This window comes from Nomascus leucogenys, chromosome 14, assembly GCF_006542625.1.
Source record: "Nomascus leucogenys isolate Asia chromosome 14, Asia_NLE_v1, whole genome shotgun sequence".
In the NCBI taxonomy this organism is placed as follows: Eukaryota; Metazoa; Chordata; class Mammalia; order Primates; family Hylobatidae; genus Nomascus; species Nomascus leucogenys.
The window spans coordinates 25,677,727-25,704,019 of record NC_044394.1 but is presented as its reverse complement, the minus strand read 5'-3'; the positions used below and the strand labels follow the sequence as shown (position 1 = coordinate 25,704,019).

Sequence of the window (26,293 nt, the reverse complement as noted above, 5' to 3'; positions counted from 1 at the left end):
AACTGGGTCATATATCTAAATTCGAAAAGGCATTAGGTACTGTTTTTTTTAATTTGGCCACATAATCAATGACTTCTTCTACTTCCCTTAAATTATATTCCTTTGACCTAAGCATAATATTGATTGATAGATTTGTTATCATTTTTAGTCTGGTTCCTTTCTTCTAACTCGTATTCTAAAATAATGCCAATTCTAAATTATAGAGACAAGGTACATTGATACAGGATAATTTATCTTAGTTTCAACTTTTTTAAAAACAATTTTTCCCTTTATCTTTCTTTACCCACACTTCATTCACACTCTCCCTTGCTTGCCATCTTCGGATTTTCAGTATACTTGAGAAGTTCTTATAAGATAAAATATTTAAAATAATTAACATTATAGGAATAACTTGGAATCTATTTCAAAAGTCAAACTTAATTCATTTTTCTTATATGTCTGTAGAGCTAAAGTGTCAAATTTTAAAATCCTACAGTAATTTTACTTTATTAAAGTATATAGAAATAATGGGTAATTTTAATTCATAGCATTTGCACACTGAAAACAAACTTATGACAATTAAGATCATAACATTACTAGAAATTTGGATTTTAAAACTAGGTTCTTATAGAATATAAATATTGAATCAGCTTTTTAGTTAAACTTATTACATTTGCACAAAATATGCTCTTTATTATACAATTTAAGTGCAACCATTTTATCATCTTTAACCTTCAGGGCAAAGATGACGTTTATGATCGTATGCTGCTAGACTACTTCTTTTCTTATCATCAGTTCATCCATCTATTATGCCGAGTTGCAATCAACTGTGAAAAATTTACTGAAACATTAGTTAAGCTGAGTAAGTATAAAAGATGAGCAGTAAATTCCACTGAATTATTTTAAGCCCCTAGTAATTCAGGAAGGGGAGAAAAAAATATGAGACAATCCTTTTTTTCTTTTTAAAGTGAATGTTTAAAAATATTAATATTCTTGGGAACATTTTAATTTTCATTAAGAAAACACCAACTTACTGGTTTCCATTGAATAGTTCTGCCCAGAGTTTCAGCTGGCCTATAAAGGAGTGTGGAGTAGGGCTGATCACTTCTGTACATAGAAGCCCACATCCTCCACCATCTGCCCAGCAGATTCTGAAAACAAAAAAACAAAACTGCTCTGCTTAGGGAGGCAGGCGTAGAGGTGGACTCCCCAGCCCTGCTCTTGAGGGTGCGACAGATCTATAGTGCCAGCTGTGCTTTGGAGCTGGCAATGGCAAGAGCAAACAGTGGGCTTGCCAGTGTGAAGCAGAGGTGCATATATGAGTAATTAGGAGGTAAGTCTCATAAAATAGGTGAGTGAGAAGAAGAGAAACTTGAAAACGGAGATGATGAGAAATAGAAAACAAAACCATCAGTGAATTATGGGGTGGGGGGACTCGAATATTTTTAGTAATATTGTCTCTGCAGTGATGTGCCTAAGAGCTGTTAGAGAACTGCTCCCTTTGGGTAACATTCCTATAGCTGATAAGTTTTTCGGAGACATGCAGCTCTCCTCCAGAGGTCCTCTATCTCAGGACTTCCAGAGTTCTAGGCGTCTGTGTCCTCCCTCTTGACTTCATTAGGGATGGGCCAGGATCCTCTCCAATGTTCTATAGTTTTCAGAGTGGGACATGAAATACTTGTGGAAATACTACCCAGATCAAGAAATAAAATATTGCCATACCCTGCAAGTCTTCTTTGTGCCCCTCGTCAGTCATAGCCCTCTCCTTCCTATGGAAAAGGTTTTGATCCATTCCAGGTAGGGCAGAAGATGTGACCCTACCTTAGAATTCATTATCCAAGAAGAAGAAAGTGGTAACAGCTGTCAGGGATAATTCCACTTCAGCAAAACCATCTTATTGGCAAGTGATTAGAGCATTTTTAGATTTGAAAGCTGGTTCCTGGTAACCTGGTATTATTAGCTGGTTTTATATATGGGTGGCTGGAATGCCAAGATGTAGGGGTATGAGAATATATTCAAATTGGCCATTTCAGGATTATGCACCTGGGTCATGGTACTTGGTAAAAGGCCAAAACCCATCATTGGCAGTAATCAGATATAAGAAAATATCCAGGAGTTCTAGTAGTACAGCCTTGCTCCCATACAAAGAAGGGGAATTATAAAAACACTGACTTTTAAAAAAAATTTTTGGTAATTGTGTTCATATAATTTATACTAAAAGTTATGTGAGGAACTATTCTAGCTACTCGGACAGCTTTAACCAAATATTGAATGTTCTACCCTGTTTTGGGTTGTCTTGTCATCCCAAGTGCACACTTTTAGGGGAATTAAACGTGGAGAAATGGAAGAAAGGAAAGAATACTTGCCGTCACATCAGCTGAATCAACTTTTATGATATTTATAGTCTTATCACTTTTATAACCATGAAGCACTATCAGTGCTGCCTCATACGGTTTAGTTCTCTATATTAGCACTATTTTATAGAACTTTCTATAAGGGCCGGACGTGGTGTCTCACGCTTGTAATCCCAGCACTTTGGAGGCCAAGGCGGGGGGATCACGAGGTCAAGAGATCGAGACCATCCTGGCCAACATGGTGAAACCCTGTCTCTACTAAAAATAAAAAAATTATTTAGGCATGGTGGTACGCGCCTGTAGTTTCAGCTACTCAGGAGGCTGAGAGGCCGGAGAATCGCTTGAACCTGGGAGGTAGAGGTTGCCGTGAGCCGAGATCGAGCCACTGCACTCCAGCCTGGCGACAGAGCGAGACTCAGTCTCAAAAAAAAAAAAAAAAAAAAAAAGGACTTTCTATGAGGATGGAAATATTCTTTGACTGTACCACCACGCACAATAGTCAGTAGCCCATCATTTGTGAGTTTTGAGAACTTGAAATGTGACTAAGGAACTGAATTTTTACTTTAATTTTAACCAAAATAAATTTAAATAGCCAAATGTGACTGGTGGCACAGCATTAAATATAAATCAAAACCTTCACAAATTGAGCAAGAAAAAATTTTTCTTGGTTAATACAGAAAATTGGGCATTGTCTTAGATACAAAGTTCTTAGGTCTTTGTCTAAGACCTAAAAACAGTCCTATTCCTTATGCCTCCTATAAATGGAAAGAGTTGTGTCCCACAGTTTGAGCTGACAGAATGACTGTTTCCAAGGAGAGGCCCAGGAAAGGGCTTGAGAAAAGAAAGTCCACATTAATGACCACACAGAGTTGGTAGAGAATTTTAATTTGTATAATTTCTTCAAGAAATTATATTTGGCAACAAGAAATGAAAAGGGTAAGTTTAAATCGGTTATATCTTTAATCATTTGAACGTTAAGGTTACATGTCCAAGGGCCACAATATTAAAATATTGTGACCATTGGTGAGAACATCTCAAGATCTATATTGGATTGCAAGTCATTTGCAGTTGTGAGGAAAAGTCTTTGTGGTAATTTTTATATGGGCAACTGAGCAGATCTTAAGATTGGTTAGAGGATAAAGAGAAATATATAATAATTACAGATTTGAATTGCAGAGAACAGTAGAGTTGCAGATACTAAATAATAAGCGAGAGGGTTGGAGTGTTTTTGAAGTGAGGATGGTGAGGGATGCGGTTGGAGGAAACGGAAAGAAAGGGAAAGAGAATTCAGGAAGAGTGAACAAAGCTGCCAACTGCCATCTGAAAAAAACAGTGTGTCGGCAAGTATTTTGATACTTAAAAACAGCAGAAGCCTGGGCAACATGGGGAGACCCCTTCTCTACAAAAATTATTTTTAAAAATTAGCCACATGTGGTGTCACACACCTGTGGTCCCAGCTACTTGGGAGGCTGAGGTGGAAGGATCACTTTAGCCCAGGAAGTAAAAGCTGCAGTGAGCTGTGATCACACCACTATACTCCAGCCAGGGCAACAGTGCAAGACCTTCTCTCTCTGCACACGCGCGTGCGCGCACACACACACACACACACACACACACACACACACACACACACACAAAGGGTTTAGCCTAAAAAAAACTCTTGAAAAAAAGCAATGGTAAGAGAGACTGGCACTGCTGATTTGTAAAATACTTATTAAAGTTACGGTAGTCTTTATATTTTAGAATTTAATACATAGTTCACAGTTCAAAATATCAGAAAGATAAATATCAAGATATCACAGACCTGTCCCCACCATTTTTATTTTTTATTTGTCCTTTTTTCCAAATGTAGATGTTTTTCTCCCATGTTTCACAACAGTAAACTATAATGATTAAAACCATGTAGTATAGGTTCAGAAATACATAGGCAAAACAGTGGGTAAATAGCCTCAACAAACTTAAGATACATGAGGACTTGGTAGATGATAAAGATGACATCTCAAATTGGTGGGAAATAGGTGGTAGTAACATAACTGGTTAGCTGTCTATGGGGCAAATCTTTAATACCAGGAGGATTAAAGACTTCACTGGGGGCAGGGCACGGCGGCTCACGCCTATAATCCCAGCACTTTGGGAGGCCGAGGTGGGTGGATCACCTGAGGTTAGGAGTTCGAGACCAGCCTAGCCTACATGGCGAAACCCTGTCTCTACTAAAAATACAAAAATTAGCTGGGCGTGGTGGCGGGCACCTGAAATCCCAGCTACTCAGGAGGCTGAGGCAGGAGAATCACTTGAACCCGGGAGGCAGAGGTTGCAGTGAGCCAAGATGGCGCCATTGCACTCCAGTCTGGGTGACAAGAGTGAAACTCCATCTCAAAAAAAAAAAAAAAAGGACTTAATTGTGAAAAAAATCATTGAGATATTAAAGGAAAACATAACATCACGTGAATACCGCCATGAGATTTGAAAGACCATGCTACCTAGGACACAAAACCCAGAAACAATAAGAAGTTGAAAGTTTTGACTACATAAAAATTGAAAATACTACATGGTGAAAATGCCATAAACTGAATTAAAACACAAACAGCTAATTGGGAAAATGTTTGCATACTTAACAGATAAAACAGCCAATACTGCCAATATATACCAAATTTTTAGGATTTGGTAAGATGGTGAAGAATGTTAAGTTAAATCAGCAAAGGACATGAATAGGCAGTTTACACACAAAAAAGTGTTTGGCAACCACATGAGAAGTTGCCCGGACTTACTAATAAAGCAAACAATTTGAGACAGTTGTCACCCTGTCGCCCAGGCTGGAGTGCAGTGGTGTGACCTTGGCTCACTGCAGCCTCCACCTCCTGGGTTCAAGCAATTCTGTCTCAGCCTCCCAAGTAGCTGGGACTACAGGTGCCCACCACCACGCCCGGCAAATTTTTGTATTTTTATTAGAGACGAGGTTTCACCATATTAGCCAGGCTGGTCTCGAACTCCTGACCTTGTGATCCGTCTGCCTCTGCCTCCCAATGTGTTAGGATTACAGGCATGAGCCACTGTACCCAGCCTATTTCTCTCTCTTAAAAAAAAAAACAAAAACAAAAAACTATGAGATAGAGTGAAGCTCAGATGATACCCATATGGTTTGGGGAAAGAGGAGATCTTACAATGGAGTGCTAGTCAAGAGTCCATTTGGGAGGCAATTTGGTCTCCCGATATACAGAGAATATTTATTTTCACTTTGGTTGTAATGGGTAAAAACTGGAAACAATCCAAATGTCTATCAGTAGGAGCTTGGTTAAATAAACCATAGTTCACCTATATTGAGACATGAAAACAAATAAGATAGGAATGTTCATTGAATTACATAAAAATGTAAAAAAAAATGCAGAATATAAACATTCTTATAAACAAGGGGAAAATTGCTTAGTACATGTACAGAAAAAAGTAGAGGAATTTTACTCTGTAAGGATGAAATTATAGAATGCTTTCATTTTCTAGGTTAAATATATCTGTAAGGTTTAAATTAATTGTAATGATTGTGCATTGATTTTATAATTTTAATAAGTTATTTCAATATTATGGAAAACTGGTACTGCCGGCCCGGCACAGTGGCTCACACCTGTAATCCCAGCACTTTGGGAGGCTGAGGCAGGCGGATCACGAGGTCAAGAGATCAAGACCATCCTGGCCAACATGGTGAAACTTTGTCTCTACTAAAAATACAAAAATCTAGCTGGGTGTGGTGGCGCGTGCCTGTAGTCCCAGCTACTTGGGAGGCTGAGGCAGGAGAACCGTTTGAACCTGGGAGGTGGAGGTTGCAGTGAGCTGAGATGGAGCCACTGCACTCCAGCCTGAGCAACAGAGTGAGACTCTGTTCCCCCCACCAAAATAAAAGGTGGGCTTGGTGGCATGTATATGTAGTCCCAGCTACTCAGGAGGCTGAGGCAGGAGGATCACTTGAGCCCAGGAGTTCAAGGTTACAATGAGCTACGATTGGGCCACTGCACTACAGTCTGGGCAACAGAGCAAAATCCTGTCTCAAAAGAGAGAAAGTAAGTATTAAGTAAACAATAGTACAGATGATGGCAGATGTGAAGAAAATCATGAAAATGCTAACAAATGGACTGAAGCTGCAGAAAACACTGAAAAGCTTATGGGCTTTAGAATCAGATAAATCTGGGGTAGACTACAGTCTTAACTATATCAGTACTGACTTTGGAATGAATTTGAGAGGATTATATAATTTCTGTGAGCCTAATTTCCTCATCCAAAAGAAGTGCAAAATTAGGATAAAATGATGGCCCTCAAAATTGATGAGAAAATTTAATATAATGATCTGACATACCTAGAAAATGTTTATTTCCTTCTTTAATTGTTGTTGTTGTTATGAGACAAAGTCTCACTCTGTCCCCCAGGCTGGAGTACAGTGGCACAGTCTCGGCTCACTGCAACCTTTGCCTCCAGGGTTCAAGTGATTTCTCCTGCCTCAGCCTCCTGAGTAGCTGGGATTATATGCCCAACTAATTCTTGTATTTTATTTTTTTTAATAGAGTCGTGGTTTCACTATGTTGGCCAGGCTGGTCTTGAACTCCTAACTTCAAGTGATCCACCAATCTTGGCCTCCCAAAGTCCTGGGATGATAGGCGTGAGCCACCACGCCTGGCCTATTTCCATCTTTACTTGTAAAATAGAGATACTTATAACAGAATAGCACTTCAAAGTGATTAGAGACCATGGTGTTTTTTGTTTGTTGTGGTAGTGCTGGCTTCTTGGTAGTTGTGGAAAATAGGTATAGAGATTGCTTTTATATTTAGCTGGATGTGATGACGCACACCTGTAATCCCAGCACTCCGTAAAACCGAGGCAGCTGGATCACTTGAGCCCAGGAGTTCAAGACCAGACTGCGCAACACGGCAGAACCCTGTCTCTACAAAAAATAGAAAAATTAGCTGGGCATTGGAAGCACACACCAGTAGTCCCAGCTACGTGAGCGGCTGAGGTGGGAGGATCACCTGAGCCTGGGAAGGTCGAGGCTGTAGTGAGCCAAGATGATGCCACTGCAACATGCCTTGGGCAACAGAGTGAGACTGTCTAGAAAGGAAAAAAAAAAAAAAAAAAAAGATTGTTTAGGGCTGTGTGCCGTGGCTCATGCCCATAATCCTAGCACTTTGGGAGGCCAAGGCAGGCGGATCACTTTGGAGATCTGCCTGGGCAACATGGTGAAACCTCATCTCTACAAAAAATACAAAAATTGGCCGGGCGCGGTGGCTCACGCCTGTAATCCCAGCACTTTGGGAGGCCGAGGCGGGCGGGATCATGAGGTCAGGAGATCGAGACTGTCCTGGCTAACACAGTGAAACCCCGTCTCTACTAAAAATACAAAAAAAAAAAAATTAGCTGGGTGTGGTGGCGGGCGCCTGTAGTCCCAGCTACTCGGAAGACTGAGGCAGGAGAATGGCATGAACCTGGGAGGTGGAGGCTGCAGTGAGCCGAGATCGTGCCACTGCACTCCAGCCCAGGCAACAAAGAGAGACTCTGTCTCAAAAAAAAAAAAAAAAAAAAGTGCATGGTGGTGCATACCTGTAGTCCCAGCTACTCAGGAGACTGAGCTGGGAGAATGGCTTGAGCCCAGGAGGCAGAGGTTGCAGTGAGCTGAGATCGTGCCACTGTCCTCCAGCCTGGGTGATAAGAGCCAGACCTTGTCTCAAAAAAATAAAAAAAAATTGAAGATTATTTTACTTTGGGGGGATAGTAGGGGAGAAATGACTACAGAAATTGCAGTATACAGTCTGCTTGCCCATAAGAGGGTTAATGTCAGAGCAGCCTCTAGTTCAGAGGTTAGCAGACTCTTTTTGCAGAGTGGACACTAAATATTTTAGACTCCACAGGCCACAAGGTCTCTGTCACATACTATTTTTTGTTTGGCTAATGGTTTGTTTTGTTTGAGACAGAGTCTTTTCTGTCACCCAGGCTGGAGTTTAGTGGCACAATCTCGTCTCATTGCAACTTCTGCCTCCTGGGTTCAAGTGATTCTCCTGCCTCAGCCTCCCAAGTAGCTGGGATTATAGGGATGTGCCACCACGCCCCGCTAATTTTGTATTTTTACTAGAGACAGGGTTTCTCCATGTTGGTCAGGCTAGTTGCGAACTCCTGACCTCAGGTGATCCGCCCACCTCGACCTCCCAAAGTGTTAGGATTACAGGCATGAGCCACTGCACCTGGCCCCAAAACATTTTTTTAAGAAAATTGTCCAGGCCTGCAGTCTTAGCTACTACGGAGGCTAAGGTGTGAGGATCACTTGAGCACAGGGGTTCAAGGCTGCCCCTGATCTGTGATCACGCCACTGCATTCCAACTTGGGCAACAGAGTGAAGACACTGTCTGTTGTCAAAGAAAAAGCCATTCTTAGCTCACAAGTCCATATAAAAACAGGCCATGGGTCAGATTTGGCCTGAGGGCCGTAGTTTGCTAACCTCTCCTCTACTTTGATGAGTAATTAGGATACAGGAACATGGGAATGTAGGAACCCTCTTCCCTATAGCCACAGATGTGATGACATGTCTTTGTTTACTTATGTGTGTTGTGATACCGTGGTGGGTATATGCTGCCAAACACCAACAGATTAGGTTAGGATAAAGGGGAAGTAGCATTTCCTTGCCTCTTGGTGTCTAAAGGGACTCATCTTGACAGGAAAATAAATTGGCTTACCTGTGGAAGGGATCCTAGGCATCCTTGGTAAGTCTGAGTGAGTGACCTGACTTGCCTGTGTAAGATGTTCTCAAGTCCTTGGTCTAACCCAGGGTTTGGCAAATTACAACCCACATGCTGCCTGTTTTTGTATAACCATGGCTATCTGCTAGCTAAGAATAGTTTTCATATTTAAAAATTTTTTTTAAATATAGAATATTTTCTGACATATGAAAATTATGAGATTCCAATTTCAGTGTTCGTAAAGTTTTACTGAAAGACAGCCACACCTATTTCCTTACTCTTGTCTAAGGCTGCCTTCACACTGCTTAGCAGGGTTGAGCTGTGTTAACAGAGCATGGCCATAAAGCCTCAAATACTATTTGGCCCTTCCTAGAACAAGTTTGCTGACTCCTGGTCTAACTCATAGTCTTTTCTTAACTGGAGGAGGATGGTCTGTGTTATATTTCTTCTTCTTCATGATTATACTTGCCCTGGGGACCCTGGGGGATGTGGAAGATGGGAAATTCATTCAGGACTGTGGTAATGAAGCTTCTATACTTTCAGAGATAGGATGACAGAGGATAGGGGCACACATCTTAGTGACATATTTTACATCTGGAATAGTCAAGAAGTGGAGAGGTAAATTCATAGAGGTTCCAAATAGCACTCTCTGGCATAGTGCCAGATGCGGTCCACTTAGAAGATCCTGGGAACAAGCCAAGAAACTGGTGCTAAGGGCAGCATTTACTTAAATGTACCACAAAGGTCATTCTATCTTTGAAGAAAGAAGGTAAAAGAGGAAAGATATGTTTAATTCTCCACATCATTTTTTTTTTTTTTTTACCTTTCCCCTCCTCCCTCCTGAAGTCTAGCCATTCTATGAAAATTATCTAATAGGCAGAGTGGTACCTTAATCCAAGAAAGACTTGGAGCCACTTGCAGTAACTTTTTCTTTTCCCAGATAAAGTTCTAATACTCAAAAAAGAAGAGTTGGTTTAAGTCCCATATCTTTCAGGAATGAGGTATAGGATATAAATAAATTCAAAGTACCACATTCTAAGATATTTCACTAAACATTGGAATGAATTTTTCCCCTTTACATTCTTTAAAATACAGAAAACATGCAGTTATGACTAGAAATAGCTGTAATATTGTACCTGCAGAGTTGAGTATCTCAGTAGTATAATTTGTAATTATAACCTGTTCTGATTTCTTTTCAAATATTAGGTGTCCTAGTTGCCTATGAAGGTTTGCCACTTCATCTTGCACTGTTCCCCAAACTTTGGACTGAGCTATGCCAGACTCAGGTAAAGAAAATGAGTTTTAGATGATTGGTCTTTAATCTCATCTGGCCAAGTGGTCAATAATTTTAGGAACAATGGGTTGAAGACTTGCTGAAAAGTGGGGACGTTTTAGAATCTTGATAGGTAAAATATGTATGAATGAAAATACTAGCTATTACATATTAGGCATCTAGTTTCCCTTTGATTTTTTTTTTTAGTAGATTTGTATTATAGAGGATATTTTAAATAAGCTGGTTATAATTGGATTTCTCATTTATAGATGTATTATCAACAGTGGTGGGGAAAATCCAAAACAGGGAGATAGTGGGGGAAAAGGCACATGCCACTTCTTCCTCTCCTTCACCTCCCTGCTTCTACCTCTTTTCCACCATTCCAAAACCTCTAGCAGAAACCCTATCAGCAGTCTGTCCTTTAGCTTTTCATGATCTGTAGTTTTTCAAGGGTCTGATGCACTTTTCTTACAACAATCTCCTTGAAAACAGGAAAGATTACCGTTCCTACCTTAAGTGTCTAAGAGCCAACTCCTTAAAATTAAGTGGCTGCATAAATAATACTTGTTAAGTTAGAAGGGAGAATTGGGAAGAGGAGGAGGTACTAAGGTTTGGCTCATTCCTTGGATCAGGCATAAAAGATCCCCACTACCTTCAGTCCCTGAAAAAACTGTTGATTGTACTGCCTGGTTGCATCTGCTCTACCCCATTGGAAGAGATGAATTTACTCACCTTCCTTAGGTGCAACCCTTGACCCACATCATGCTTTCTTAAGTATTTTGAGTCTGGTTCAGCCTCCTACCAGGCTGTGGTGTGCTTTGGATTCTCCTAGATGTTTGTCATCCTGTACTCTACTGGTTGTTTCTCTACTTTTCCAAAACAGAGCTCGTGTGGAGACCTTATCAGAGTCATCTCCATTCCCTGAAGAAATTCCACTTTGTTCTCTACAGTAGAAATCTTTCAGAGGCTAGTATACACTGACCTTAGCTCACTTGACTTAGCATATAGTAGGCATTCAGAAAATGACTTTATCAGTTGATTTTTGAGCTGAGTGTTCTGTTCAGTCCATTGGAGATCTCGTTTTCCCTCTCCACTGCTACTGCTGTTCTTTTTCATTCTTCCTGATTTGGGTAGTTTCTTGGTTTCTGTACTCTCCCACTACCTATTGCCTTCTCTACTTCTGCACCGCAGGACTCCCTTCACTTGACTTCTATCACAGACAGAACTCACTGTGCCCCCAAATTTCCCTTAAAACAAAGCCGAACCATATAAGGCCTCCAAAGCTTCCAGTCCTATAGAAGCAGCCATCCTGAGCAAGAAACAGAGGCAGAGGCTGTGACTGGTAGACCAGCGCAGGTTTTTCCTAGTGTTAAGGATCTCAAGACCTGGGTCTTGGTCCTACTTGAATCCTAATTTCTTGACTGACCTTGAGTAATTTACTTATGAACAGCTGCTTACTCTAATAAAGTATACACATATGCATATATATAAAAATCTAAATTTTGTCCTATTTAAAATATATATTGCTTTTTTCCATATAAATAATCTATCATTAAAATGCACATTTAAATCTACGGAGTATATCTGCTTAAAGACATACTACTTGTGTTTAAGAGCCATGACTATTTGAAAACAGGAAAACCAAATTTTAGTAAAATTTCCATATATTGGGACCACTGATTCTGTGTGAGATAATTAGGAAAGAAGATTTATTGTTTACCTTTGCAGTGTTTATGGGGGGAAAAGGTATTTACAGAATTACTGTTGCTAATGAGAATATACAGTAAAGTTTAAAACATTTTGGAGAATAAATTGATTCTGATTCTTAAAATGTGTCTTTTCGCAACATATGCTCTGGTTACCTATAAATACATTAATTTGGCCCTTGAAAACATTGACATCCTATTCTTAGTTAGCCTTATTTTTCCAGTCCTTGTTAACTCTCTCAGTGCTAGATAATAAACCTGCATTTCTTTTAAAACATTTGTTCAGTTTTGGCATCAGTGTCTCCCCCAGCACTCCCATAGTCTAAATTAGTAACATTTTACTGTATGAAAAATAGTTGCTGTTAACTAAAAATTCAATAGGTGAGTTAGACATGGCTTTTCACGTAGGATTTTCAGTGGCTTCAGATTCCATCATACACAAGTATATGTTTTTTCCGTGTAAGTTTTTTCCGTGCTCAACCATAAGTGCTCAACCATCTTCTCCCCACTTTAGTCTGCTATGTCAAAAAATTGCATCAAGCTTTTGTGTGAAGATCCTGTTTTCGCAGAATATATTAAATGTATCCTAATGGATGAAAGAACTTTTTTAAACAACAACATTGTCTACACGTTCATGACACATTTCCTTCTAAAGGTACGTAGTACTTTGGAAACTCAATGTGTCATTTCCAATTAATGCTTGTGTTTTCATTATGCTGGTCTTTTGGAGATTTTTTTAAATCTTCTTTTTCAGGTTCAAAGTCAAGTGTTTTCTGAAGCAAACTGTGCCAATTTGATCAGCACTCTTATTACAAACTTGATAAGTCAGTATCAGAACCTACAGTCTGATTTCTCCAACCGAGTTGAAATTTCCAAAGCAAGTGCTTCTTTAAATGGGGTAAGAACTATGCAGAGACGGCGGCACACACTTTTAAACTGTCCTTCAGTTAACTGTGTGGCCTTCATAAGATTTTACTCTCGTAACTTTAACTTACTGATTCGACCTCTAAGCCACGTACGACAAAAAACAAATTTTAAATACGCGTTCACTGTGCCTTGTATGTACGTAGCACTCTATCACCTTGGAAGCTACAAGCTGATATCATTAAATGCTAAGGGTAATAAAGGGAACATCTTAGTGGTCTTATCTCTACTTGGGTATACTTTTGGAAACATTACTTGTGATGTTTCTATTACTGCCTGTGGCTCCTATGTAACAATTAATGATCTACTGATTTAAAAAGGCAGTTAAATCTAGAGCATTAGTTGCCTTGTGCAGACTCCCATGTCCTAGAATAATGGAACACTCTGGAAATGGGCTAGAATGTTGAGCAGCAGCCTCCCAAATCACAGTATGCATAAAAGCCAGAACAGATGACAGAGTTCAGTAAGGAAGACCTTACTATTTGTGACATCTGTCAGAATTTAACTTGAGAAACTATGATTTCAAGGTTTGTTTTTAAAATTCTTATATTTCCTTTTCCATTTTCAGAAAACACTATTTCAGGCTTTGGGTTGACTTACTGGTTCGTGGGCATAAAATAATGCTATTAGTGACTTTAAGAACTAATGAGGCCAGGCACGGTGGCTCATGCCTGCAACCCCAGCATTTTGGGTGGCAGAGGCCAGTGGATAACGAGGTCAGGAGATTGAGACCATCCTGGCCAACATGGTGAAACCGTCTCTACTAAAATACAAAAAATTAAGCCAGGCATGGTGGCGGGCGCCTGTAGTCCCAGCTACTCGGGAGGCTGAGGGAGGGGAATTGCTTGAACCCAGGAGGTGGAGGTTGCAGCTAGCCGAGATTACACTACTGCACTCCAGCCTTGCCACAGAACAAGACTCCATCTCAAAAAAAAAAACAAAAAAACAAAAACTAATGAAATGCTGTAGTATCCTAACACTGGCTTTCTGGTTTGATCATTCTAAGAATCCCAGAAAAACCAGGGTATTCTTAGGAAAGAATGGATTCCTGGGAAAATAAACATCTGCAATTAACTGTGAACAACTGCATCAAAGTGTTGGCTTTAGAATTTGAAATGTTTTTATCTGGGTTTTTGTAGGACCTGAGGGCGCTTGCTTTGCTCCTGTCAGTACACACTCCCAAACAGTTAAACCCAGCTCTAATTCCAACTCTGCAAGAGCTTTTAAGCAAATGCAGGTCTTGTCTGCAACAGAGAAACTCACTCCAAGAGCAAGAAGCCAAAGAAAGAAAAACTAAAGGTTAGCTTTATGGACTACTATCATTACCTTTAGGGTGGGAGGAGGGAGTAATACACTTGGTGTAACTGGTTTAATAGTTGTGTGTTCAGCTGAACCTCCTAAATATAAATGCTAGAAACAAAATTAACTTCTCACATCCCCCCCCCCCCACGCCACGTGATCTTAATGACTTTCAGACAAGTTTCCGTTTTGGCATGTGTTTTCACAGATGATGAAGGAGCAACTCCCGTTAAAAGGCGGCGTGTTAGCAGTGATGAGGAGCACACTGTAGACAGCTGCATCAGTGACATGAAAACAGAAACCAGGGAGGTCCTGACCCCAACGAGCACTTCTGACAATGAGACCAGAGACTCTTCAATTATTGATCCAGGAACTGAGCAAGATCTTCCTTCCCCTGAAAATAGTTCTTTTAAAGAATACCGAATGGAAGTTCCATCTTCGTTTTCAGAAGACATGTCAAATATCAGGTCACAGCATGCAGAAGAACAGTCCAGCAATGGTAGATATGACGATTGTAAAGAATTTAAAGACCTCCACTGTTCCAAGGATTCTACCCTAGCCGAGGAAGAATCTGAGTTCCCTTCTACTTCTATCTCTGCAGTTCTGTCTGACTTAGCTGACTTGAGAAGCTGTGACGGCCAAGCTTTGCCCTCCCAGGACCCTGAGGTTGCTTTATCTCTCAGTTGTGGCCATTCCAGAGGACTCTTTAGTCATATGCGGCAACATGACATTTTAGATACCCTGTGTAGGACCATTGAATCTACAATCCATGTGGTCACAAGGATATCTGGCAAAGGAAACCAAGCTGCTTCTTGACATTAGGTGTAGCATGTCTACTTTTAAGTCCCTCACCCCCATGCTGTTTGTATAAGTTTTGCTTATTTGTTTTTGTGCTTCATTTTGTCCAGTGCTCTCTGCTTGAATGGCAAGATAGATTTATAGGCTTAATTCTTGGTCAGGCAGAACTCCAGATGAAAAAAACTTGCATCTTCAGTATACTTCCTAAAGGGCAATCAGATAATGGATATGTTTTATGTAATTAAGAGTTCACTGTAGTGGCTTTCATTTAATATGGCTGTCTGGGAAGAACAGGGTTGCCTAGCCCTGTACAATGTAATTTAAACTTACAGCATTTTTACTGTGTATGATATGGTGTCCTCTGTGCCAGTTTTGTACCTTATAGAGGCAGATTGCCTCCGATCGCTGTGGTTCTTATCAAAATTAAGTTTACTTGTATACGGAACAACCACAAGAAATTTGATTCTGTAAAGAATCCTCTTTAGCTGTGGCCTGGCAGTATATAAATGGTGCTTTATTTAACAGAATACCTGTGGAGGAAATAAAGCACACTTGATGTAAAAATAATTGTTTTATTTTTATTGACATGACTGATTGCTATTCTGTGCACTTAATTAAACTGATTGTGATGACTTTTCATTTGTTTACATATGTTGCTTCAGTCTTCTCAGGTGAAAGTAGTGAGAAAACCGTCAATGAGGGGAAACATTTATCCATTATATGTGTTCACTGGAAGTGTTACCAGCAGTCCACAAAACTAATGTGTCCCCACAGACTTCTCAGTCCTCTCCACACCGAAGTGCAAAACCACAGCAGGGAGACGAGGAGCAAAACACAGCCAATTTGCCCTCACCTCAACATGCTTTTGAATGCAGTATACCACTGTTTTACGACCTAAGATCTACACACCTTAAAAACCCTAAAGTAAAATAAAGGAATAGTGTCAACATGCCATTTTTTGTCATCTTGAACTAAAAGTACAGCTGCAAGCAAGCTTGCTATAGGACAAGCTTCAGCTTGGGAAACATGAACTATCTGCACTCAGGACTTACCTATTTCCAGAGGAGTATCTATGAAAGGTCAGGTTAATACCTAATTTCAGGTTGTTTGCTACTTTTAACTCAATGCAGTGTCTAGTTATAATAAAGAGTCAAACAGTGCTTTACATCGTGTATACGTTCATAGATTTCATCCAATGTAAAATACAGTCCGTTTAAAAAAAAATAGGGAAGAGGTAAATGTGACACTTTTTCTGCTTACAAAAAGTAATGCCTTATAAAATTTTACTTCAACCATTTAGGGGGGTCAGCTGCAGTAAACCTTTTATTTCTTCAAAATGCTGCTTCTGCCAACAGAATTTCATGTTCTCTTCTTTACAGATAGGAACTCCTTTACAGTCCAATTGTAAATCTGTTTGCCCTAGAGTAGGCACAAAATTCAGTGCAACCGTGGCATAGTGTTCTAAGAAAAAAAATAGGAACCTTATTACTGCATTATGAAAAGGAAAATTTATCCATATGAAAAACCTAGCCTTAGTGTTTTGGGACCTTTAACATGAAGGGCACTAATTAGTAACATACCTCCTGGCCAGTTTCTACATCTCCATTTCATGATGATCTTATTTGTTAACTGAAAAGAGAGGGGAAATTCCACTGAAAATCTTTTAAAACTTCCCACAATACAACACAGAAAAATCCTTTCATTGAAACTCCTAAGTACTAGAAGAATCAACGAACAACATACGGTCCTTCTTCCAGTTTATACATCAGCACCATTGGTAATTGTCTTTATTGCCAAAATGTCTCAGAACAGCAGTAACATCAAGGACAGCAGGAATATATAATAATGTTTTAAATACAGTAATAGTAACCAGAACAGAGGGCTGCTGTTAAGGGTGAGGCAACACAGACCCTCGTGATTTCGGTACTTAAAAACAGCATATACAAAAAGAGTAATATTAAGTAAGAGTTAATCCCACCTTACTTCTTCAACCTTGAGTCTACTTACCAATTCTAGATATTCACCAGTGCTGTTCCCATCAAACATCTGGAATTTCCCTCCCTTTTCGGCTTCTAATACAGCAGTAGATTTAGAAAACTTTTGCACCAACTAACCAAATAAAACATATGTTAACTCCAGTACACACTATCACATATTTTAATCTAATTATGAAATATAAAATATAACAATTACTATGGTTTAAAAATCCTAAACATGTAGCTTTTACTTACAGAAAATAAAACACAAACTTTCTCTTCCTAGAGGGAGAAAACTCAATGTAATGTGGACATAGTCCCAAAGAATGCCCATCTCCCCTCCAATTATTCAGAAACTATGCTCAGACTTCCTGTCACCACCATCCCACATCCCTTCAATCAAAAACACAGCCACAAGGAAAACCAAAAACCAGCTCCTGTTCTTTGGGAGAAAATACATCACAATGTCAGCATTTAACATGCTAGCTTAGGGAGTTACTTACATCCTTTACAGTGAAGATGCTATATAGCTGCTCTACAGTTGTGTCAAACAGTTCCATCATGTGAAGAGCCACAGTGGGAATCCTTACACCCAGTGCCACTGGAGATGAGGCCTGAACCTGGAGAAGGGAAGAGGTTCCAGGGAAATGATTAGCATAACAAGAGAGAAAGCTGCTTGGATTACAATAGTCTTCTCAATAAAACATCAAATGTCCCAAATTCCATACTGCCTATTCCAGACACACATAAAAGCAGCATGAAAAGCCTTTTTAGCACCACCAGTCTTGGTCTTTACTTTGGAACCAGAGCTCACTGTTCCTATAGCTCTTCAGCTCTGTTCCCAGGTTATGACTGAATACCCCTAATCCTAGCTGGACTTCAGATACAGCCATGAGCAGGTGACAGACAACTGCACCTAAAGCTAAAGGGTGTCCATTACACACAACACCCATTCCAAGAACAGATCTAAAACTCTCCCAATCCAAAAGTGAGCAAGAAGGTTATTTTATTATGCTATGTGAATCTTGAAAGTCATCTGGTTCTGTGGCCTACCAAAGAACACTGCCCTTAGGACAGTCTTGAGTCAAATATTTATCCCATAGAAGGGCGTGTCTGTAACAATCCCTTCCATCAAGAATCAAAGTCTCATTTTATCATTTGCACAACAAAATGGGAGATCTTAGAGGACTAACAGGAGACTCAAAGGTGGAAGAAGGCCCTCGCTGTCCTCAGTTCTCCATCAACAGAAGGCTATTTGGAGCCCTGACTCAAACATTTCCTTGACCCCTCCCTACATTTTGGCCAACAGAGCTCATACCTGCAGGGTATTCTCACTCAGTTTTCTTTTGACAGTCAATTCCTGGGTTGCCATAGCTTTCGTTGGTAAAATTCCTGTTGTAAATTCTATAAAGAAACAAGGGAAGTGGTTTTAATAAGGACCTTTCTCCTTTTAAGCACAAAGAGGTAGAAAACCCAAAACAGCATGTAAGAAAATAAAACATTTATAAAAATAATTCCTGTAACATTTTGAGAATTTCAAGACCATTCCAAGTTTTTACTTACAAAACTACTGATGGTTAACAGTGTGAGTTCCACAGCAACAAATGCCTTTTCTTTTTTCAAATGCCTTACTTTTATCAAGTTTTTGCTAAAGCAGCAAAATTTTCCAAAGTTCTTTTCCAAACAGCTAAGTTTTATATGATTAACTAGTAATAGCTTTGTGGCTCTAACCTACTGTCAAAACAGACAATTTCTCATGTGAGGGTGACCACCGCCTCACAAAGCTTGTCTTCACAGTATTCAAAAGCCTGTGGGCCAGCTACACATGCGCTCTCATGGGAAAAGTGACAACCCCAAACCCATCTATGCCAACACCTAGATAGTCAGGTAGCAGGGTCCAAGAATGAGGTACAGAGATAAGGCACTGCTGGCCATCTTGCCTGCCTCACTTCTCTAATTTAGGGAAGAAGACAATAACCTCACTTCATTGCAATGTGGATATTATCTAGGTATTTCTCAATTACACCTGTAATACCTGCAGTCACTTTCCTCCATTCATTCATTCATCCAACAAAGATTTATTAAGCACCTACTATGTGCCAGGCATTGTGCTAGATGCTGGAGATACAGCAGTGAACAAGACAGACACCTTCCATGCCCTCATGGAGCTTATAGTCTAGCAAGGAAGACAGACATTAAGTAATTACACGAACAACTGATTTTCATTCCAGAAAACTACAATTAACAGTTCTGAAGGCAAAATGTTTCATGCTGTGTACAATATTGATGATCACTAATTATGGTCTTAACCATGACTAGCTCTCAACTTCCAGACTACAATTTATTCTGAAGTATAAACTTGCTTCTGTAGCCTCTGACCACAGTATAGAGTATAACCTGGGTAAACAGAAAAGGGACCCTCTGGTTCACAAGGGATGCCTTCTTTACCTGTCTTAAGTGCCTTCAGGTAATCTCCAAGGGCCTCCCTGACCTTGGCGGTGCCTGCAGTTTTTATAAGATCCTTCAGTATATCCCCATCTCCTTTCTTTTTCTCACGTTCACCTACAAATCAGAAAAATACAAGCCAAAGAAAGATCTGGTTTGATGTATTCTTACAACATTGGGCTGTTTGGATGAGAGAACTATGGCAGTGGGCGAAGGAAAGAAGTGGATGTAAGAGATGTGACAGGGCAGGATTTTAAGGGTTTTTAATCCAGGGTCCATGACAGGGCTGGGGGCCAAATCTTGCATGGACTTCATAGAATGTAAACCCCTTAATTTGCATTCAAAATTGTGCATGTGTATGTATATAAATCCTATTGCTGATGTGGTCCATGGCTTTCATGGGGTCTAGAAATGCACTGTCCAGTATGGTAGCCACTAGTCACATGTGGCTACTAAGAACCTGAAATGTGGCTGGCCTGAATCAAGATGTGCTGTGTGAAATAATACGTGCCAGACCCCAAAGACTTAGTACCAAAAAAGAATGTAAAATGCCTCATAATTTTTATATTAATTACATGCTAAAATCTTTTTTATATACTGGGTTAAATAAAATATATCATTAAAATTAATTTCACCTGTTTATCCTTTTATTTTTATTTTTTTTAAGAGCTTGCATCTCGTTATGTTGCCGAGGCTAGACTCAAACTCCTGGGCTCAAACGATCCTTCCCCTCCACCTCCCAAGCAGCTGGGATTATAGGCATATGCCACTACACCTGGCTTTAATTTTTTTTTAAGGGTCTCCCTGTTGCTAGACCAGAGTTCAGTAGCATGACCATGGCTCATTGCAGCCTCTAACTCCTGGGCTCAAGTGAGCCTCGTACCTTGGCCTCCCAAAGTGCTGGGATCACAAGTGTGAGCCACCATGCCCAGCCATAGCTTTAACTTTTTAAGTACAACTACTAGTAAAACTTACACTGCACATGTGGCTTACATTATATTTACATTGAACAGTGCTGGTATAGAACCCAAAAGCCACCGTAATTAGGGAACTCAAGTTCCCATATAACCCAGACTTGGATTATATACTTTTTTGGCAGAGAGGAAAATTGGGAAAGGGAGAAGAGTAGAAGACAGGCAGAGGGAAGGAAGAAGAGAGGGGAGAAGGGGGAGACCGAGGGAGAAGGAAGCAACAGAGGGCTTTGGGGATGTCTCTAGTATTTCCAGAAGAAAAAGAGGTGTCGATTTGAAAAAATTTAGTGTCCCGATGCTTCAGTTGAGGTCGGCCTGATCGTGGGCCCCAGTTTGAATCTGAAGAGTTCTGTAATGCTACTGAGGGATTAAATCTTAAAAACCAGTTAAACATTCTTTTGAAAAATGTCTCAGCTGATGGATCTCAATATAACAAAGTGGAATCTCAGGCCCTAAGCGGAGGAACCACATAACTGAAGACAGAGGTCTGGGACAGCCCCGGCCTGTGGCACTGTATAACCTTCGGGCCATAAGACATACTGCTGGGCAGGAGTCAGCCTATCTTGGAAAGCCTTCATGTTAAATACGTTCACAAATCAAAAAAAATCCTCTGTCAGACTATCTTGGTTTGAAAGATATAGCAGCTGTACAAATGGTCTCACCCCCAAAACCCAGCTTTTGGCCAAAAGAGGACACTAACTTGAAGCCAAGCATGGGAGTTGCACAAGGTTCTGTCTCCCAAGAGAACCAAGAGAGCCACAAAAGCAACACGTACTAACTGGGTAGTTTACAAAAAACCGTGAGGCGTAACCAACGGAGAGAGAGCAGCTAAAGGCTGACACTTTTCACCATTAAAGGGAAACGGCAAAGGTGCAGGAGAAGAGAGAGAAAGTCACATTCATCAAGCCATGCAAGCTGCCTGAGCAGTTTACAGTGCACACACTGTCACATCTAACCTGACAACACCCCTGGAAGAGAAATTAACCCCTTTTCACAGATGAGGAGGCTAAGGAGGGTGCAGTCAGCTGCCCAGGCCCCTTGCCTGGTCCTTGGGGGAGCTCAGGGCTTCCTGGGGCTTACTCTTTCCTGTACCACTCCAGCTCCATACAACATGCTGCCCCAACAGTACGGCAATCCTTCTCGGCAAACAGGGCCTCCACAAGGCACCTGAACTACCACACAGGAACCACAGTCTGATCAACACTATTTGAAATGCCCAAAGTCTGTAGCAGAAGCTTGACTGAAAAAAGAACAAAAGAAATAGAAACTTGATCACATACCTCAGTGTCATCTACTTCATTTTCCTCAGAAAGACTGGGTATTTCAATCAATCCCTTCGCTTCACTCCAGATTCTTTAACGATACCTAAAATGAGCAAAATGGGTTCTTCAATTACAATAAAAAGTAACAACTGGGCCAGGCACTGTGGCACACGCCTATAATCTCAGCAGTCTGAAAGGCTGTGGTGGGAGGATGGATTGAGCCCAGGAGTTTAAAGACCATCCTAGGCAACATAGGGAGACACCGTCTCTACAAAATAAAATTATCTGGGCACTGTGGCGCACACCTGTGGTCCCAGTTACTTGGAAGGCTGAGGTGGGAGGATTGCTGGGAGGTCAAGGCTGCAGTGAGCCTTGTCTCAAAAAAGAAAAAAAAAAAATTGATTTTATGAAAAACTGCCCTGCCTCACTGAATAGCCCAGCTGCCCTCACAGGGTTCCACCACTCCAGGGCCCCCTGAGCAGCCACGGAAGAAAGGTCAGGCAGGCCATGGCCAAGGAGAGGGCATGAGGAGTCAGCAGCCCGCCGTCCTGAGGGGAGTGTGGGGCAAGTGCACCCATATTTCTCTTCTTGTCCCAGGGTACTCTTTGCCTGGGCAAAGCAGGACAAAGGAGTACCCTGAAGGGGAGAAGCAGTCACAAAAGCGATGGAAGGACAGAAAGGCACAGTACGTTCTGACCACAGAGGGGAGGGAGGCTCTGGCTTGGGGACATTGTGTGGTGATACCAGGCAGGTAGACTTCTCAGGACTAGAGTGTTGCCTCCTCCCCAGTGGGTCCCAGCTGCCATCCTAGAGACTCGCTGCTGGAGGAGAGCAGCTGGAGGTGTTAGGACAAGCCCAGTGGCTGGGTCTTATCCTTGCAGAGGAGCCAAGGGAGATGGAAAAGACACAACGCCCACAAGGTTCCTCAGGCCCTAGGGCTCGGTGCTGGGGGAGTGGGCAGGGAGCCAGACTGCTATGATCCAGCCAGCGGCAGACACAGGGGGCTGCCAAAGAGGCAAACTCCCAGCCAGAGGGTCCTGTTCTGAGGCGGAGGGGGAGGGGCTGAACACCCTCATCTGCGAGAAAGGCAGCAAGCAGGGCAGAGGCTCGAGGCCAACTCACTGGACTGCTCTGGGGCACAAACTCCAGATAGGAGCTGACTCCTGGGCTGAGGCTCAAACCCTAACTCCTCCTCTTCCCTTCCCTGCATCTCCACAGACTTGGCTCCGTCAACAAGGACTGAGTGCGCACACGCTGTCTGCCCAGCCAGGATCGAGGCACCACTGGAGAACTGAACCCACAGACCCCAAAAGTGGACACACCCAAAATGCCCAGCAACTGATAAATGGAGAAACAGAATGCGGTATATACACCCGTGGAATATTCATCAGCTATAAAAAAGAATAAAATGCTGCTACCTGTCACAACACGGATGACCCTTGAACACATTATGAAGTAAAAGAAGGCAGACACCAAAAAACACATCCTGCGTGATTCATCTATGTGAAACGTCCAGAGACCAATCCAGAGAAAATGGGTGAGCGGACACCAGGGGCTGGGGAAGAGGAGGGCAACAAGAGTGACTGCTCATGGGTCCAGGGTTTTGTTTTGGGGTAGTGAAATGTTCCCAAATTGATTGTAGTGATGGTTGCACAACTCTGTGACTATACCGAAAACCAATGAATTATACACACTAAATGAGTGAATTATGTCTCAATAAAGCCGTTTTAAAAAAAAATCCCTGCCCTAATGAATGACAGGGAGATGGAGCAGGACAGTAAGCAAAATAGTTTTGTAAAGCAAGTTTCAGTGCCTTGGGGAAAAATAAAGTAGGGAAGAAAGATGGCACAAGGCAGGAGTCTCCAAGGATGCACAGAGATGGCTTCACTCAGGACAAAGACCTGAAGGAGGCAGGCAGCTACCTGGGGGAAGAGTGCTCCACGCAGCAACGCCCAGAGACTCGTGTTCACAAGGGCCTGGTAGAAGAGGGCCCAGCTGACAGCAATGAGCTCTAAGCATCTGCGAGTGCTGCGAGAAGGGAAACTCCCATCCTTCTTGGCCCATGGAACTCAAGTGTGGCCAGAGTGTCAGGATCTACTAATGCTGATTCAGGAGCCAGTCAGTGTGCCAGACCCATAGTAGGAGCTGTAAAAACATTCGCTGAATGATGAACGCACTTTGTCCCCAGCCCCACTAGTACCCTGAGACCCTTATTACCTTTCCAGCCCAGTTTGATGTTCCACTCATAGAAGAAAATCAGCTTTCCTTTGTGGCTGCTGCACGAAGCCTCCCCTTCCACCTGCTTCAACTCGCTGATCTCGCCGCGGCCAGCGTCATTCTCCACAACGATGCCCACCAGGAGCTCCTGGAACTTCCCTTTGGACCAGCTGGTGGCATCCCGCTCTGTCCTGCCAGGGACCAGAAAGTCGTGAATGGAAGCCCCAGCTGGGATCCACCCGCCTGGGTGCCAGGGTCACGTCCAAGCCCAGCCCAGATCAGCTCAAGCCCTCTCAAGCAGCCTCGAAACCTGCCAACCTCCAATGTGCTCCTCAAACCTCCTTTCTACCAAATTCTTTTCATCCTGCTCAGTTCTTTAAGATATTATTGTCCACTATGCAAGTAGTATTCCGTCTTAAAAACACTGGCTTATTTAAGGGAGGAGGATCTAGGTAGCTCGCCCACTGGAAATAGGCAAAGCCTGGGCCACATGGAAAGTAGCAGTAGTGAAATAATCAGAATCATTACATACCAGCTATCAAGTGTCTTCGCATATACATCGCCTAATGTAATCTTGCCAGGTAATATTCTCACTTTAGGGGGCAGAAACGAGCTGAGAGGGCTGACATGTCCATGGGGCCAAGGCTAGGACACCAGAAAGTCAGCTCTAGCTCACGCCTGTAATCCCAGCACTTTGGGAGGCCCAGGCGGGCGGATCACGAGGTCTGGAGTTCGAGAGCAGCCTGACCAACATAGTGAAACCCTGTCTCTACTAAAAATACAAACATCAGACGGGCGTGGTAGCACGCTCCTGTAGTCCCAGCTACTCAGGAGGCTGAGGCAGGAGACTCGCTTGAACTCTGGAAGCGGAGGTTGCAGCGAGCCAAGATTGCCCAAGCCCTCAGAGCTCCTCCGGACCAGCCAAGTCATGCTCCTCTGGGGATCGGCCTCAGCATCCCCTCGACGGCCTGGAGGGACCACAGCCCCGGCCAGAGGCGCAGGGCAGAGGACATCCCTTCCGGAGGTTCTGCGGTGGAGGGCTGCCGACCTCTCCCCACGCGCCAGGGGAGGCGCGTAAAGGAAGCGGAGCTTGTCTCACTCACAGAGGGCCCCGCTCGCGGGAGGCGCCTGCGGGGTGGGCGCGAACTGAGATCCAAATTTCTGCCCTTTCCACTACGTTCCATACCCCCGCCCCTAACACAGTCTCTCAATCCAGCTCCCTTCTAACTCCCCGAAACATCCAGAGGGGTGGGCGGGAGGAGAAGGGAAGGCCCTAAGGCCACAGACGGTGGGAGTGGAAAGGTCTGTCGAAAGTCACTCGTGGGGCCCAACCCAACTTTCAAAAAGAGGCAGCTGCAACCTCCAGGGCCGGCGCAGCCGCCCTCGCCGGTCTCCGTCCTCAAGGACGCTCCCGAGCCGAGAGGCGGAGGCCGAGCCCTGCGTCCGGCAGCTGAGGAGGAGGGGCGGCCCCCTGGCCCCCTGACCCCCTGGCCCCGCGGCCCCGCACAGACCCCAGCGCAGCCCGGGTTCCCGCGGCCCGGCCCTCCCCAGATCCCGGAGGGAGGCCGCCGCTGGCCGCGCCACCCCGCCAGCCGCACCAGTGCCAGTTGTTCACGTTGGTCCCGTCCTCCCGCTCCTCCACGATCCAGCGCGGGTCCCCCTGGCCCCACTTGGCCATGGCGGCGCGGACTGGGCAGAAAACAAGAAAAGGCGGCGGCGCCTAAGGCTCCGACGCCGGCGTTTCCGGCCGCCGAGCCCCGGAGCTGCGCGTTCCCAGCGCCCAGAATCTGCCAGAAGGCCCCGCCCCCGGCCCCGCCCCGCCGTGGCGCGCCCGGGAGCCCCGGCCGGGATCTGGGAGGCGGGTCGCGCGGGGACGCGGGGGCGGGGAGGGGCTGGGGCCGCCCAGGTTCCGCTGCGCGTCTCCTAACGCTGGGGCGGGGCGGGGCTGCCTGGGCCGCCTGCGAAGAGCGGAGGCCGTCGCAGGACCAGCGGTACTGGCGGGCTCGTGGTTCCCCGCGCTGGGAAGCAGGGCGCTGAGTAGCGGGTGCCTGAGAGCCCAACCGGCGGTGCAGACGCGACACGGCCGTCAGGTGGCCTCGGCAGGCTCCTTATAGCCCTCGAGGACACGACCTCGAACGCCCAGGTCGCTGTGAGACCGGTCTTTGGGGCCACAGCGCGCTCCCGTCACACCGTTTGCGGATTTCGCTTAAGAGCGAGTCCGCGCCCAGTTGCCGCGCTGCGGTTTTTTCCGCGACGCGGTCTCTCGCCCTCCCGCCTTCCCAGCACCTTTCCAACTAGTCCCATGTTACTGCAGGAGTATTTCCATTTTATTCACGTAACAATCCTTTAGAGAGAACGAAAGAATGTGATTGCAAACGCATA

The 26,293-nt window shown here is 43.3% G+C and overlaps 2 protein-coding genes across 7 annotated transcripts in view; one reads left to right on the top strand and one right to left on the bottom strand.

The window, feature by feature from the left end:
* The window catches only part of USP34 (ubiquitin specific peptidase 34), a 288,791-nt gene extending 273,114 nt beyond the window's left edge, over positions 1 to 15,677 (top strand). The window contains exons 75-80 of one of the 3 annotated variants that reach the window (XM_030827871.1): positions 718 to 841; positions 10,247 to 10,326; positions 12,534 to 12,674; positions 12,774 to 12,917; positions 14,083 to 14,242; positions 14,451 to 15,677. In XM_030827871.1, the coding sequence (XP_030683731.1) occupies positions 718 to 841; positions 10,247 to 10,326; positions 12,534 to 12,674; positions 12,774 to 12,917; positions 14,083 to 14,242; positions 14,451 to 15,058 (1,257 nt within the window). In that variant the 3' untranslated portion in view covers positions 15,059 to 15,677. The remainder of the gene's footprint in view (positions 1 to 717; positions 842 to 10,246; positions 10,327 to 12,533; positions 12,675 to 12,773; positions 12,918 to 14,082; positions 14,243 to 14,450) is intronic. The other 2 variants (XM_030827873.1, XM_030827872.1) reach the window with 2 other exon arrangements.
* AHSA2P lies at positions 15,160 to 25,688 on the bottom strand. Of its 4 annotated transcripts, none has more exons than XM_030827876.1 (8): positions 25,510 to 25,596; positions 23,912 to 24,097; positions 21,713 to 21,797; positions 18,335 to 18,420; positions 17,520 to 17,636; positions 17,048 to 17,149; positions 16,621 to 16,669; positions 15,160 to 15,244 (listed from the first exon to the last, which is right to left on the bottom strand). In XM_030827876.1, the coding sequence occupies exons 4-8, from the start codon at positions 18,386 to 18,388 to the stop codon at positions 15,198 to 15,200; spliced, it is 369 nt and encodes a 122-aa protein (XP_030683736.1). In that variant the 5' UTR covers positions 18,389 to 18,420; positions 21,713 to 21,797; positions 23,912 to 24,097; positions 25,510 to 25,596; the 3' UTR covers positions 15,160 to 15,197. The 4 variants fall into 4 exon arrangements, 3 of the variants coding, with proteins under 3 accessions (XP_030683736.1, XP_030683734.1, XP_030683735.1); XM_030827874.1 differs by lacking the exon at positions 15,160 to 15,244 and adding an exon at positions 15,599 to 16,501; XM_030827875.1 differs by lacking the exons at positions 15,160 to 15,244; positions 25,510 to 25,596 and adding exons at positions 15,979 to 16,501; positions 23,617 to 23,839 and having other exon boundaries at positions 23,912 to 23,985.
* Positions 25,689 to 26,293: the final 605 nt, after the last annotated feature.

Bases quoted from the DNA above. Each gene is read 5' to 3' on its own strand.
- AHSA2P (XM_030827874.1), bottom strand. From the start codon at position 18,388: ATGGCAACCCAGGAATTGACTGTCAAAAGAAAACTGAGTGAGAATACC. The intron at 17,150-17,519 runs GTAAGTAACTCC...TTATTTGGTTAG, and splicing joins GCATCTTCACTGTAAAGGAT to TTGGTGCAAAAGTTTTCTAA. The intron at 16,502-16,620 runs GTATGTTACTAA...TTTTTTTCTTAG, and splicing joins ATGTAGAAACTGGCCAGGAG to AACACTATGCCACGGTTGCA.